The sequence below is a fragment of the Balaenoptera ricei genome, chromosome 14, assembly GCF_028023285.1.
Source record: "Balaenoptera ricei isolate mBalRic1 chromosome 14, mBalRic1.hap2, whole genome shotgun sequence".
Classification (NCBI taxonomy): domain Eukaryota; kingdom Metazoa; phylum Chordata; class Mammalia; order Artiodactyla; family Balaenopteridae; genus Balaenoptera; species Balaenoptera ricei.
This window is the reverse complement of record NC_082652.1, coordinates 7,870,092-7,885,451: the sequence shown is the minus strand read 5'-3', so window position 1 is coordinate 7,885,451 and position 15,360 is coordinate 7,870,092. Positions and strand designations below refer to the sequence as shown.

The 15,360-nt window shown below is 48.2% G+C and overlaps 1 protein-coding gene across 2 annotated transcripts in view; it reads left to right on the top strand.

Annotated features, from left to right (window-relative positions):
• The first annotated feature begins 391 nt into the window (after positions 1-391).
• The window catches only part of MLXIP (MLX interacting protein), a 62,178-nt gene continuing 47,209 nt past the window's right edge, over positions 392-15,360 (top strand). For both annotated transcript variants that reach the window (XM_059895679.1, XM_059895678.1), the window contains exon 1: positions 392-896. In XM_059895679.1, coding sequence (XP_059751662.1) covers positions 484-896 — 413 coding nt within the window. In that variant the 5' untranslated portion in view covers positions 392-483. The remainder of the gene's footprint in view (positions 897-15,360) is intronic.

Here is a 15,360-nt window from a genome sequence, read left to right as displayed (position 1 = left end):
CCCCACCCACCACGTGGAGCGCCCGCCCGGCCTGCGGCGAGGCCGCAGAACGATTCCCCGGAGCGTGGGGCGGGATCGGCACGGCCCGCTTGGCCAACGCCTCTCCTAGGCCAAGACACTGGAGAGTGGCACCGCCCGGTTACCAAGTCCCGCAGCACCCCGGAGGGAAGGGGGTGGCGAGGGGCGGGGCCGGGAGGCGTGGCCTCTGCCTACCCCTGCCCCCCTTTTTTGTCCGCCCAGACACGGAAAGGTTCCCCTGCGCCTTTAAGAGGCCGAAGCGGGCACCCGATTGGCCGAGACGCGCCGGTGACGTCACGCCGGGGCCGGCGCCGAGGCGGCCCTGACGGCCCGTGCCCTCCCCCTCCCGCCCCGCCGCGCGCTCGCGGACAGTCGGCGCGCGGGCCGGGCCGGGCCGGCGCCCCGTCACCCTTGCTCACCCGCGTCGCCCCGGGCTCCGGGGGATGCCCCCGGCCGGGCCCCCCCATGGCCGCCGACGTCTTCATGTGCTCTCCGCGCCGGCCCCGCAGCCGGGGCCGCGCGGTGCTGCTCAAGCCCCAGGTGCCCGAGGACGACGACGACTCGGACACGGATGAGCCGTCTCCGCCGCCCGCCTCCGGCGCGGCCACCCCGGCCCGGGGCCACGCGAGCGCCGCGCCACTGCCGCCCAAGGCCGGGTCGGGCAGCGAAGAGCCTCCGCGCCGCCAGCAGATCATCCACAGCGGCCACTTCATGGTGTCGTCGCCGCACCGCGAGCACCCGCCCAAGAAGGGCTACGATTTCGACACGGTCAACAAGCAGACGTGCCAGACCTACAGCTTCGGCAAGACCAGCTCCTGCCACCTGTCCATCGACGCCTCGCTCACCAAGCTCTTCGAGTGCATGACCCTGGCCTACAGGTAAGACCGGCCGGCCCCACCTCTCGAGCGGGGCTCCCTTTGACAAAACAAGCGTGGAGGGCTGGGCCGCCTGGGGACCTCTTGGCTTCAGGCATTCCCTTTGGGTCTTCCCTCTTCGGGAGGGTTTATGGGTCTGGGGTCCCTAGTGGAAGCGAGAGGGGCGGGGGTCCTGGCCTCTTCCCTGTCAGCAGGGCTTGGGTTCTTCCGGCTTCACGTTCCCCATCCGGGCCCTCACCTCCAATTCCGAGGCCACCGATTTCGGATAAGAAAAAGCTGTAAATACAGGCTGTACCTTGTGTTACGCGACTTTATCCACCCTTCCCCCAAAAGCTTTGTGTGTTTCCAGCAATTGCCAGTAGTGGTTAGGACCACCTGTCCAGGGTGGCTTAAAGTCGCTGGTTCCAGTACTTAATGGTTGAGTCAAATTTCCGAGCCTGTTTCCTCCTTTATAAAGAGGGGATGACGGTAGTGTCTGCCTCCATTGGTTGCTGTGGGGATGGAACGAGATAGGTAAAGTGCTTATTCCAGTGCCTGGCACATAATTAGTTGCTCCAGAAGTGTGAGCTACTTTTCTTATTGTCCCAGCAGAGGGAGGCTGGGTCCTCTCACATCCCCTTTTATTGGGAAGCCCTCCCCCAACTTCGGAGGGGCCCTGGGTGCCTCCTAGGAAGACTTGGAGCCACAGCTCTTGGAGGTGCAGGCTGTCCTCCTGGCAAGCTGGAGGGTTCTTGGGCTGGCTCTGAAACATTATATGGAGATGTCAGTGTTTAGGGCAGGCATCCCAGGCACCATCCTGACCCACAGGTCATCCTGACCCACAGATCTCCGGCTCTAGGCGGAGATCCCTTTTTTCTAAGTCACAGAAATGCGTGGTCCTCACGGGTTAACGTGTCCTTTCAGTCTCCCTTTCTCGGTGTGTTTGTTAGGTATTTGCTTCAGATAATTTCTGCCTCAGCAGCAGAACCTCTGCGGACCAGCTGCAGTACAGAGCAGCCCAGCCCTGCCCAAAGCTCATGATAGCATCTCCGCAGAGTGGAGGTGACTGCAGTCGTAACTGGGCTGGCTGGGGTTGTCTCAGGTCTAGTCTGCAGGCAGCGCAGGGGAAGTTTCCTTGGAGACTCCAGAAACAGTGTAAAGAAGAGTAGGAACGTTACCCTCACCACCACCCCCCTTTTTTTGGAGAGTAGGGAGCCCCAAATATATCCAAGGTACACATTTACCTGAAGTTGAAACACTAGATATACATGGCTCCGGGTGGCATTTTCCCCTCTGGAATAAATGATTAGTCAACTTGTTCCTTTGTTATGTTCCTGAAACGCACCCCACTCTTCCCGCCCCCATTTCCTCTCTTGAAGGCTTCCCTGATGGTTTGTTTGCCACATGGCTGCATTACATTACCCAGAGCTCTCCTCCAACCCCCCTTGCGTGGCACATTGGTTAGGCTCTGCTCTGATTCTCTGGTCTTGCCAGCTTGAGCTGGCACTTAGCCTGTGAAGATGTTCTGTTTTTTTTTTAAGAAAAAAACCAAACGGCATTGAGATTGCAGCCCTCTGCCCTCGTTTAGCCCTGCTTACCCAGTCTCAAATTTTGAGCACTTCACTGGAATCAAACGCAACTAGATTGTAGCATATGCTACAGTGTGAGAGAGCCCTGTCAAACAAAATTGGAGGTGAAAGACAGGAATGTGCTTTATTAAGCGAACTTAATCCTCTTCTTTATTTTAATATAAACTTCTCCGCGTACAAAGAGAGAATGGTTGATTGAGTAGCGGGAGGCATGGGCTCGAAAGCACTCACCTAAGCTCTGCTGAAGGAAAAATAAACCCGTCTCCCCGCTTTGCCCTCAGTTTGGATAACCTAAAGGCTTATTATTAAATAACACCAAAGAATTTTAGTAATGGTATTTTTTTTTTCACTTCTTTCAAAAATATTTTGGCAACTGTCCATTGCTCATTTAACTTTCTTGGTTGCAAAATGCACCCTTAGTTTGGTCTGAGGCTTACCTTGTTCTTCAGGACCTCCAGCCCCTTTGGCTCTCCTGCTTTGCTGTTATTCCCCAGGCAGAGTCCTGCCACCGCAGGTCCCCGATATGTGTCCACCTAGTAATTTCTCATGAAGATGCTCTTTGTGTCTCCGCGTGAGGCTCGTTTGGATGGCCCCAGAGTTGAGTTGGCAGTGTGGAACCCGGGTACAGACTGACAGAGGAGTGACTCAGAACCAGTTGTCTGGGCTGTAGCCTCTGGCCCAGAAAGCAGCATGAGAACAGAAGTGAGTTTCTGACCTCAGCTGTCCTGTCACGACCACTAGCTGGCTTTCAGAGAAGGGGGGTTGAGATATGGGGGGCAGGGAGGAAAGAAGAGTTAACCCCAGAGGTGGCCTAACTTCCCTTTCAGTGCGGTGTGAGCCTTCATCACTGTTTTCCAGGTTTTCTGCTCCTGGGGCTGAGGGGAAGGCCAGCTGGGCCTCCTCTTCTGTCTGACTGTTTGTGGCCTAGGCTCTTTCTAACTTCAACTTCCTGTCTGTCCCCTGGCCTCTTCGTTCTAGCCGCCTAACTCTCCCTGGTACACTCTGTGCTTTTTTTTTTTGGTTTGGTTTCCTGTTAACTGCTGCCTCCCAGCTGTTTCCAGATGAGGCTCAACAGCTCTTTGGGGGAGGAACTAAGTGCAGGGGAAGTTGTGGTTGTTTTTTCCCCAGTCGTGTGAAGTGGCCTAGGGGCTCTGAATGTGATCTGTCCCTGAACGTGCAAAGTCTTGAACTCCTGAAGGGTCTTTGGCAAGACTGACTTCGGGTGGGGGAATAGGGTCTTTGAGGAGTTGGGACTAGGTGTGAATGTGCCCCGTGGTCCACCTGGGCAAGTGACAGTGCGGATGGACTCCAGCTTCATGCAGCTGGCATGCACGTCCTTCCCACGCTGTGGTGCTGAGAAGCCCTGTAGTGAAACATCTTGCTTTGGTCCCGCGGTGTGCGTTCAATTACTGGGACGTTTGGGAGGGGAAGAAGTCGCCTCTCCCCAAGGCAGAGCTTAGAAGTTCATGGCTTACCTTCTCTAAGGCTTCCTGTCTGCCACTGTAAAATGGGCAGGATAAAGCTCCCCTGCAGGGTGGAAGTGAGGATTAACTGAGATAATGTCTGTGAATGTGTCTAGTACCCGGCAAATAAGAGGCAAGAGGAGGTTTAATGGGCTGAATCCATTCTGCGTCCTCATTCAGCTGACATTTATTAGGAGCCCAAGTTTCTCATCTGTAAACTGAGGGAAATAACGTGTCTGACTGGGGTCTTTAGTGTGGCTTTCCAATGCCTGCCTGACAAATGCTAGATGGATGCATTCTTGGTTTGTCCATACTTTCTAAGGCTCCACAGAGGAGCTATGTACTCTAGAACATAGTTCATGGTTCTTGCCCTCTTAACACTGTGAGGAATGTCACACATGTAAATCACCCACGCGGATTCTGAACACATCTAGTAGATAGCTTTTTGTGGTTGGTTTTGGTTTCACTTGTCTCTCTCTCTCTCGTTTTTTTTTAATTTACGTTATTTTTGGCTGCATTGGATCTTCTTTGCTGTGTGCGGGCTTTCTCTAGTTGCGGCCAGTGGGGCCCACTCTTCATTGTGGTGCGCGGGCCTCTCATTGCGGTGGCCTCTCCTGCTGCGGAGCACGGACTCTAGGCACACGGGCCTCACCAGTTGTGGCACGCAGGCTCAGCAGTTGTGGCCCATGAGCTCTAGAGTGCAGGCTCAGTAGCCGTGGTGCACAGGCCCAGTTGTTCCGCGGCACGTGGGATCCTCCTGGACCAGGACTCGAACCCATGTCCCCTGCAATGTCAGGTGGACTCCCAACCACTGCACCATGAGGGAAGCCCATTGCTTCTCTTTTTATGTAATTCTTTATTAGGGAATCTTGGTGGGAATGTCTGGGGGGCGGGGGAAGAGACAGTCCTTTTATGTATTTAAAGATAAGCAGTAGCTTTCTGGACAGTGGATTTCTGCTCCAGTGGATATTTGAGGAGACCTTTTAATTTGGACTTGTAAGATAACCTTGGGATACAAGTTTCTAGAATGTAACCCTGTATACATATGTATAGTTACCCTCTGTTCCTGATCCCCAAGGATTAAAGGTTTAGAGCATCTCGTCCTCCAAGTTTTAAGTTTTCCATAGAGGAACTTTCTAATCCTAGGTGCAATAACTAGCTGTAAATGGGAACCATTCACACAAATGACTAAATTAGTTTTATTCTTCTGCAACCATGCTGAAGAGAAGCAGTTTCTCTTCTCTTGCGCTTTCTTTGGTCTTTAATCATAATATGGTGTCCATTAAAGGGCCGCACGGAGATGGGAGTGTGGGCTGCAGAGATGAGAAAAGACCGTCTCTGTCCTCCAGGAACTCACAAACCTGGGGTGGGGGTAAACAGACAGTTGTAAAACAGTTAGCAAGGGCTGTGATAAACAACGTGAACCAGGTCCAACGGCAGCACCAAGCAGGGTGGTGAAGCCAGTGTGTGTGTGTGTGTGTGTGTGTGTGTGTGTGTGTGTGTTTGCATAATCGGGATCAGTGTGGACAGTTTCCCCTGACATTGGGGTTTCATACCTATCTCCCCTTCCCCGTGTTAACTGTCAAAAATTATGCAGGAAGCCCCAGAGTTCCTTTTGCCTATCTTCTCCTTGTTGGTAGTCCAGGACCAAATTTCCTTTTTCTGTAGAGGCTGAATGGCTGATTGCCGTCCTGATGGAAGGGCGAAGAAGGGTGATCAAATTGGGAAGAGCCTGGGGAAAGGGGTTGGAGGGGAGCGTGGAGGGAGTTCATTTGCTAGGGTGGGAGGAGGGAAGAAAATTCGCACCAACTGAGCAACTACCGCCCTCCTGGAGTCTCTATGTTATCCTAAGTCACAATAACCCTCTCAGGCAGGTGATGGTGGAATTCCTATTTTTAAAACTTAAAAAAAAAAAAAAAAAAAAAAGGAACGAAGACCTGAGCACAGAAGTTAATTTGCCCTGTTGCTGGGAGGTGAGGCAGCTTGTCCAAGGCGGTGTCTCTGGGAGCTGAAAAGGAGTTGAAAAGTCACCTCCCTCATCTTCTCACAGAAGCCTGCAGTTCCGTAAGAGAGGAGGTGAAAGCGCCAGTTCCTCTAGGAATGTAAGGCGGGAGAAACCAAGATGGGGAAAACAAATGCCCTTAGGCAGCTCCATGCCCTTCCTCGGGCTGCCCTTCCCCACTGGTAAAATCCTGCCCTTCCTTCAAGACTGTGGCCCTGCCGTCCTTCTCAAAGGGAGTGAACTCCACGATCCTCTGCAAATCCACGACCTTATTGGTTCTGCGTGGTATTCTTCCATAGACCTGACTTCCCAAGATTCCTGCTCTCTTCACCTTTGACTTTCCCACGGAGCCTAACAGTTGCCTGGCATGTACTGGGTGGCTGAGAACTACACGTGGAATTGAAAAGGGAAGCTCAGGGGCCTAGCGGCCAACGTCAGCAACTTGCCTCTGGTGAACCTTGTTTATCTTCAGCTCTGCAAAGACAAACACACCCTCTGTGGAGCACTGACTGCTTCAGGGGTGTTGGTGGGGAGTGGGACAGCGAGGTGGTGTTTTGCTGGGTGGTGTTTGTGTTGTGACCCACACGGACTGGGGTTGTAGGCAGATGAGTGGCCCCTCGAGACGTCCACGTCCTAATTCCCGGGACCTGTGAATATGTTAGGTTACATGGCAGAGAGGCATTAGGGTTGCTAATCAGCTGCCTTTAAAATGGGGAGATTATTTTGGATTATGTGGGTGGGCCCAGTGTGATCAATCACAAGGGTCCTTGAACGTAGACGAGGAAAGCAGAAGAGAGGACCAGAGAGGGAGCAGCAGGAGAGAGACTTGGCCTGATGCTGCTGACTTGGAAGGTGGAGGAAGGGGCCATGAGCTAAGGGATATAGGCGACCTGTAGAAGCTTGAAAAGGCAAGGAAACAGATTCTCCCCTGGAGTCCTCGGAAGGAACCCAGCGCTGCTGACATCTTGATTTTAGCCCCAGAGACCCATTTCAGACTTCTGAGCTCCAGAACTGTAAGACAGTAAATTTGTGTGGTTCTAAGCCACTAATTTTGTGGTCATTTGTTACAGCAGCAATAGGAAACTAATACAGACTGGTTTCAAAAGTTTCTTGAGGTGATGTTTTTAAGCACATAACACATGTATAAAAGTCTTTCTGAAGGCTTCTTCCCCCACAGGAGAGCATAGCAGCCCACCCTGCAGTTACGTCAAGCTGTGCTGAGTGTATTAGGCACCACTTCAGGGGATCTAGTGATAGGAGGGCCCGCGATATAAAAGAAAGTCTGTAAAGTGGTCTTATCCTGGTTCCCTTGCACAGTTTCCAGAGTAGGGTATTGTAGAAAGTTAATAGTACTTATCTTTAAGGATTCTTATATGGCTGATGAAAAATTCAGAGTGTGAGCTCCTGTTCCCCAGAATTGAGTTACTTCTTGGGTATGAAATGTGCAGTTCAGACAGCAAATATCTTAGGTATTTTGTATCTTGTTGGAATTCTGTCTGTGGTTAGAATTCCAGGCCACAGGGCTTGAGTTTTAGGCAGAGCTCTTTTGGCCGCATGGATCAGGGACCCTCTGGTGCTAGCGCATGTAATGGGGGTTTATTGCAGGGATCAGGAAGGGTGCTGGTGCTCCCGTGAACCTCCAGGGTTACCAGGACTGCCGGACTTCAGTGGACACTGGAGTTGGGTCCCAGGGCACTGTGGGCCCTCGGCAGGGGGAGCTTGCCCTTTCCTTAAGGTTCACCCCCATCAAGTGACTCAGCTCCTCTCTCAGGCTCTGCTTTTCTTTGGGATCTTCTGCTTCCAGCTGGCGCTCTCACCTGCTGCCCTGCTCTTCTCTGCTTCAAAGCTCTTGCTTATGGGAGCTTCTGCGTCTGCCTGACTAGAGCTCGCCCATGGCCTGTGTTTCGCACACAGACCTGCTTAGAGCTTCCCATTACTGTCAGTGCTCTTTGCCAATTGTCTAATTAAATTAGTCCATCGTCTCCAATTCAGGTACTTGAGAAGGAGACCAGCAGCGCCCTCCCTCTCTGAGCAGAACCTCAGGGACCCCAGAGCGTGAGTCGAGCCATGGCCTTTGGACAGGATGCCCTTTCCTTCCAGAAGTATTAGTCAGGCCTCTGTTGTGTGCCAGGCACTGTTCTAGCCCTTCAGGGTACAGTAGTAAACAGGACCGATTAGTCATCTGCCTTCATGGCATTTATATTCTTTTTTTTCTTTCAGTTTTATTGAGATATAGGTGACATACAGCCCTGTACACATTTAAGGTGTACGGCACAATGACCTGACTTACAGGTATTGTAAAATCATGGAGTTTGTTGTCGGGGGATTCAGTGTGCAAATCAGGTCTGTATCGTTACTGCAATAAAGAACATAAAACACGCTGGGAGATGGAAAGTGATGGGGGTGGGCAGGGTGGGGGACACCGTATCTCGGCGGGTCGGAGAAGTGTTCTGATGAGGTGACATTTCAGGTTGAACTGAAACCTGAGTGGCGAGTGGGAACCAGACGTGGGTAGTCATTCCAGGCGGTGGAAGAGCCCGAGGCAGAGGCCCAAGGTGGAATGAATTTGGCACATTCCGGGGCTAGGAACAAGGCCAGCGTGGCTAGAACACTGAGGGCAGGGTGAGTGGTAGGAGAAGAGGAGGGAAGGGGCCTTGCTGGGTGGTAAGAGGTTAGGATCTTTGCTCATTGCTCTGGGAGTTGGCTTGTTGAGGCTGCTCGGTGGGGACTAGGGGATGGAGGGCAAGGGGAGCGCACGTGGGTCCCAGAGTGGGGGCAGTGGAGGTGGTGAGAAGTGCGTGGATTCAGGGCGGGTTTGGGCTTGCCGGTGGATCGGACCTAGGGGATGTAAGAAAAGAATCAGCAGGGACCCTGAGGGTTCTGGCCTGAGCCGTGGGGGCCAGGGCTGCAATGAGGAAGCCGAGGGAGCCCCGGCAGCCGCGTGGCTGGTGTGAGTGGTGCCGGGGACGCTGCTGTGTGGCGCTGTGCACTGAACTTGGCCACGTGGGCCGTGGGCGGAGCAGCTCCCGGGAAGTGGCTGCGAGGGGCTGTCAGCGTCGGGGGACACCGTGGTGTCCAGGGAGGTCCTCACTGTCGCCAGAGCAGTTCTCCACTTAGCCCCGACCAGTCTAGACCAGTCCAGGCGCCGGGCTTCTTTCTTCTGTCCCAGCTGCTCTGTCTTGCCTCCCTAACCCCTGTTGTGCCTCATGAGGGGCCAGTTGGCCATGGGAGGTTTTGGCGTTTTGAGCTTGTATTTGGGATGGCAGTTTTTTTTGTTTTTTGTTTTTTGCTGTGAAATATATACTATCATATCCCGAATGATATTTTTTACTCACTTGGGTCTGGTTGTGGTAGAGGAGTACCGCCTGGTCTTGAATGCCCTACGAGGAAACTTCTCCAGATCTAGCATTCCTAATGTGTTTGGGGTCAAACTGCACCATCAGACAAACCTTCTAGAAGGAGGCAGTGTAGAAGAGGTTATTTGGTAGCTCCAGAAGGACGTACAAGATCTGGAAAAATAATTCCAGAAACTGAATTCCTTGTCGATAGCTTTTGAGTCTCAGAAGTGAACGTAAAGAATCCGGTTGAGGAACAGTGAGGAGTGAGGCCAGGGAGAAGAGAGCTCATAAAGGGACAGCAGGGAGAACGAGGCTGCAGGTAGGAGCAGCAGTGCGGAGGGGACCCCGTGGGGGTGTTGTTAGCACAGTTACACTGTTGAGGAATATTCTGTGCCTAGGAGGGTCTGTTTTGAACGCTAGTTACCACTTCTTCCCTCTGTGGCTTGTGGGCGTAGGGAAGAAGGCAGCCTCTCTTGCTCTGTCACCATGGAACAGTCATCAAAACAAAAAACAGCTTCTTATGTAGAAAGTAGGAGAATTAACCTAGCTTCCAGATATTTACCCAGTATTCTGGCTTTTTAAAAATCTTATATTTGTATTTGTATGGAAATATGTATGGAAATATGTTAATATAAATGTTTCAGACATTACATGAAATTTCTAAAAATCTTATATTTGTATTTGTATGGAAATATGTATGGAAATATGTTAATATAAATGTTTCAGACATTACATGAAATTTCTAAAAATCTTATATGTTCTGGTATAATGTTATAAGTAATAATCCTAGTTATTACTTTAAAATATATATCTCAGAAATAACTAATTTTCTTGTCAACTGCATTATTATGAACTTTCATCAAATCTTTAACCGTGGTCATTTTTAAGTCTTTTGTCATTTACAGACAGTTCTGGGTGTACTCTGATGATTTTGCAAATATGTTCCTATAAAAGGGTTTCATCTTCAAGAAATTCATGGAAAAGACTCTGACAAGTACAGGTTTCTGGTAACTGACTGTACTGCTGAACTGAATGAATAAGCATTTTCAGAACTCTAATGAAAAACTGATGAACTCATAAAAGTGCTAACAAAAGATCAAGATGAAAAAAAAAATTAATTACATGGGACTGAGTGAACTGATGAGGATGAGTATAATTTTTGTGACTTTCTGTCTGAATGTAAAAAAAAAAAAAAAATCCCACAGGACTCAGAGGCAAAGAATATACAAATCAATTTTCACTGCAAAGTAAAGGAGCTGTTACAGTGGAGGATTACTGGACTGAATGTCAATATTATGACATAGTATGAGTGTGTTTCATGTTTGGTAATTGCAATCATTGTTGCTTTTGTTGTGGTCATCCATGTACAATGCTTGGTGTCAGTCTATTTATCTCTTGTAAAAATAAAATACAGTGTGTGTGTGTGTGAAAGAAAAAAAAAAAAACAACCAAGGGCTTTCCTGGCAGCTCAGTGGTTAGGAATCCACCTACCAATGCAGGGGACATGGGTTCGAGCCCTGGTCTGGGGAGATGCCACATGCCGCAGAGCAACGAAGCCCGTGCACCACAACTACTGAGCCTGCGCTCTAGAGCCCGTGAGCCGCAACTCCTGAGCCCATGCGACACAACTGCTGAAGCCCGTGCGCCTAGAGCCTGTGCTCCGCAACAACAGAAGCCACCACAATGAGAAGCCCGCGCACAGCAACGAAGACCCAATGCAGCCAAAAATAAATAAATAAAATAAATAAATTTATTAAAGAACAAAACAACAACAAAAAACAAGCTAAAGAACCCCTTCATATGCTCAGGTGGTAACTGACCCATTTGCAAATGGACTACCTCATCTTATGGGACCTGCCCAGATAGCTGGATACTACGCTTTCTAGAGAAAGTGAATTTATAAATTCCTCTTATTTATTAAAATGAAACACTTTCGGACTTCCCTGGTGGCGCAGTAGTTAAGAATCCGCCTGCCAATGCAGGGGACACGGGTTCGAGCCCTGGTCCGTGAAGATCCCACGTGCCGCGGAGCCGCTAAGCCCGAGCGCCACAACTACTGAGCCCAAGTGCCACAACTACTGAAGCCCACGTGCTGAGCCGGTGCTCTGCAACAAGAGAAGCCACCGCAATGAGAAGCCCGTGCACCACAACGAAGAGTAGCCCCCGCTCGCTGCAACTAGAGAAAAGCCTGTGCGCAGCAACGGAGACCCAACGCAGCCAAAAATAAATAAATAAATAAATAAATAAATTTATAAAATGAAACACTTTCAGCAAATTCTTAAAAGAGTATATGATTATATTAGCTTGCTGTTTTAAACAACTATTTTCCAGTTGAGTAGCAGGGTCTTTTACATTGCCTCCTTTGTTCTTTAAATTATTAAACGGATCATTCTCTGCCTTGGAGCAAGACTCTTTCTTCCACTTGTACAGACAAGTTTTTGTTGTTGTTGTTGTTAACAGCTTTATCAAGATATATTCATGTACCATAAGATGCAGTCATTGTAAGTGTGCAGTTCATTGATTTATATTTTTGTTGTGCGGTCATTATCGCAATCCAGTTTTAGAACATTCCATCACCCCACTAAGATCCCTCCTACCCTTTTACGTTTAATCCCGGTTCCCACTTTAGCCCCAGACAACCATTAATCTGCTTTCTATGTCTATAATCTGCTTGTTTGTGCCTTTTCTGGACATTTCATGTAAATGGAATCATACTGTATGTGGTCTTTTGTGTCTGGCTTTTTTCACTTGGTGTAATGTGTGCAGGGTTCATCCATGTTTATAACACGTATCCATATTTTGTTCCTTTTTATTCCTGGACAGTATTCCACTGTGTCAATATACTACATTTTGTTTATCCATTCATTGACAGGCAAGTTTCTGAGGGAAGCCTAGTAGCTTCATTATTTGGATGTTGACTTTCCATTTCCTGTAGTAAAGGTCTCTTGCAGATTCAGCTAGGAACTTCCTTACAAGGTGAGAACAGGAAATGGCAGTGAGTATGGTGGAAAGATGATGGATTCAACACCACTGGATAGTGGTGCCACTGACTGGCAGCATATCCCTTAGCCTCATAAGTCTGGGTGTCTTTAACCGTAAAGAAAGAAAAAAAGTGGGAGGGGTTAGACTAGAATCATGGTTACCAATCTTATTTTTCTTCCATGGACCTTATGTTTTTGAGAGATGTAGCCTTAGAAACAAATTGTATTCAGCAATAAAAAGGAACAAACTACTGGTATGTGCAGCAACACAGATGAATCTCAGAAACCTTACGTCAAGTGACACAAGCCTTACCCAAAAGATTATATACTGATTCCATTTACATGAAGTTCTAGAATAGGCGAAGCTAATCTACGGTGAAAAAAAATCAGACCAGTCCCTGCCTGTGAGGGGGGGTTGAAGAGGGGACCGGCTGGTGAGAAGCAGGAGAGAACCTTTTAGAATGATGGTCACGTTTTATATCATGAAGGGGGTTGTGTATACATTTGTCAGAACTCTCTGAATGGTACACTCAAGGTTTGTGCATTTTATTATGTGTAAATCTCACCCAAAACAAAAAGAGCCATTGACAAATGTTGAACTCAGGGACGAAGTGTACTGATGTCAGCATCTTATCTTTGAAATGCTTTAAAACAGTGGCTCTCAAACTTTTTGGTCTCAGGACCTCTTTGTGCTCTTGAATGTTGAGAACCCCAGAGAGCTTTTGTTTGTGGATTATATCGATGTTTACTGTATTAGAAATGAAAACTGAGGAAAAGTAAAACTATTTGTTAAAGTACTTTAAAAAATAATAAACCCCATTTACCATGTTAACGTAAATAACATATCTTTATATAGAACAACTATTTTCAAAAAAATAATGAGAAGAATGACATTGTTTTACCCATTTGCAAATCTCTTAATTAATGCTTAGTTCGAAGACAGCTGGATCCTCATATCTGCTTTTGCATTCGTCTGCTGCGATATCGAATGTCTGGAAAACCTCACCATTCTTGAGAGAATGAGAGTGAAAAAGGAAAATAACCTCTTAGTATTATTTTGAAAATAGTTTTGATATCCTGGACCCAGAAGGGGTCTCAGGGGCCCTCAGGGGTCTCCAAATCACACTTTGAGAACCACTGCTTAAGCAAAATAAGATGGGTTTTTGGGTGGGTAGATGAATTTTGATAAAGTAAATACATCAAAGTGGCAATCGTAGCATTCAGGTGGTGGGTACATGGGCGTTCACCATCTAATTCTTTCAATTTTTCTGTATGTTTGAAAATGTTCATAATGTTAGAAAAATGAGAAAATCACATTATTTAAACAGTGGCCACCTGGCTTTATCATGGACAAATAAATATGTTTGAAAATATTGAAAACAACTTTTGGAATGAAGTACTGACACGTGCTACAACATGGATGAACCTTGGAAACATTTTGCTGAATGAAAGAAGCTAGTCACAATGGGCCACGTGCTGTGATTCCATTTGTATGAAATGTCCAGATTAGGCAAACCCATAAAGCAGGAAGTGGAGGAGTGGTTGCTGGGGGAGGGAAGGGTGGATGGTCACTGCTAATGGGTATGGGGTTTTTTTTTTTAATTAATTAATTAATTTATTTTTGGCTGTGTTTGTTGGTCCTTCGTTGCTGTGCGCGGGCTTTCTCTAGTTGTAGTGAGCGGGGGCTACTCTTCGTTGCAGTGCCCAGGCTTCTCATTGCGGTGGCTTCTCTTGTTGCGGAGCACGGGCTCTAGGCACACGGGGTTCAGTAGTTGTGGCACGTGTGCTCAGTAGTTGTGGCTCACAGGCTCTAGAGCGCAGGCTCAGTAGTTGTGCACATGGGCTTAGTTGCTCTGCGACGTGGGATCTTCCCGGACTAGGGATCGAACCCGTGTCCCCTGCATTGGCAGGCGGATTCTTAACCACTGCGTCACCAGGGAAGCCCAAGTATGGGGTATTTTGAAGGAGTGATGAAAATGTTCTAAAATTAGGGAACGGTGATGGTTACACAACATTGTGAATATACTAGAAACCAGTGAACACTTTTAAAAGGTGAATTTCATGATGTGTAAATTATGTCTCAGTAAAGCTGTTATTTAAAAAAAAATCCAAACAGTTTAGGTTTTCAGCATTATCTTTAGGGAGTCTTACTTGGGAAGCACTGGACGATATGATCTTGAAGATCCTAAATATGTCAGTGTCTAGAAATTCCATGACTCTCTATCTTCCATCTCTTCTGTGTACAGTAAATGAGAGACTGTTTGGGAAGGTGACCTGTCCTGGGCATTTCCCCTAGATTAAAATCGACTCAGGAATTCGGCTCTCCAAGTTACCTCATAGCTTGGCAAATCACCCTAAGGTTATCCTGATAAGACCTTTTTTTCTTTTTACATTGTCTGGGTCAGGGGTCACAAAGTCAAATGCCCACAAGGACCAGGAAATAAAGTGGTCATCGGTAAGGCAAAGAGGACATTTGCTGTCTTTTATTTTCTGGCTTTTGATATAGTCATGGTTACACAGAAACATTTCTTTATTATGAAAACCATGCAAGCATAAACTGCAATTGACTGGGCCTCCGTGATGGAAGGGCAACAGGGAGTGGAGCGGTCTGTGGTGAACTGGAGGGTGTGTGCCTGGTCTAAAGGGGGCAGCCAGCGCTCAGCGCCAGGCGACTTTTGCTATTTGGGAATGTGAGCTCAGTGTTACGCGGTCTGGCATATTTGAAAATTGGAAGAAATCTGAATTTGTATGTGAACTCTGCATTTCAGTTTCTACCTAATGTCTGAGTTCAGGTATTAGGAATTCTGGGGAAATGAGTTTAATCTCGGTTGCATCTAGTTTAGAAGTGAGTTTTGGCCTAAGAGATGAAGGGGTGCTGTGTGGTGCTGTTTGCCGCAGGTCAGCCCTGGCACGGGGAAAGTCCTGTTAGGTGTTCTTACCCTTAGTGTCCCTTCATGCTGTGTTTAAGTTAATATGATCACAGGACCATCATCTTCTGAATACAAAATCTAAGACTATCCTTCTGGTAAACCCCAGAGGTATGCATGCTCCTGGTAGACAGCTACTCTGAGTTATGAGGAACTAGGGCAATTATTTTAAATAATCTTGACTTGGA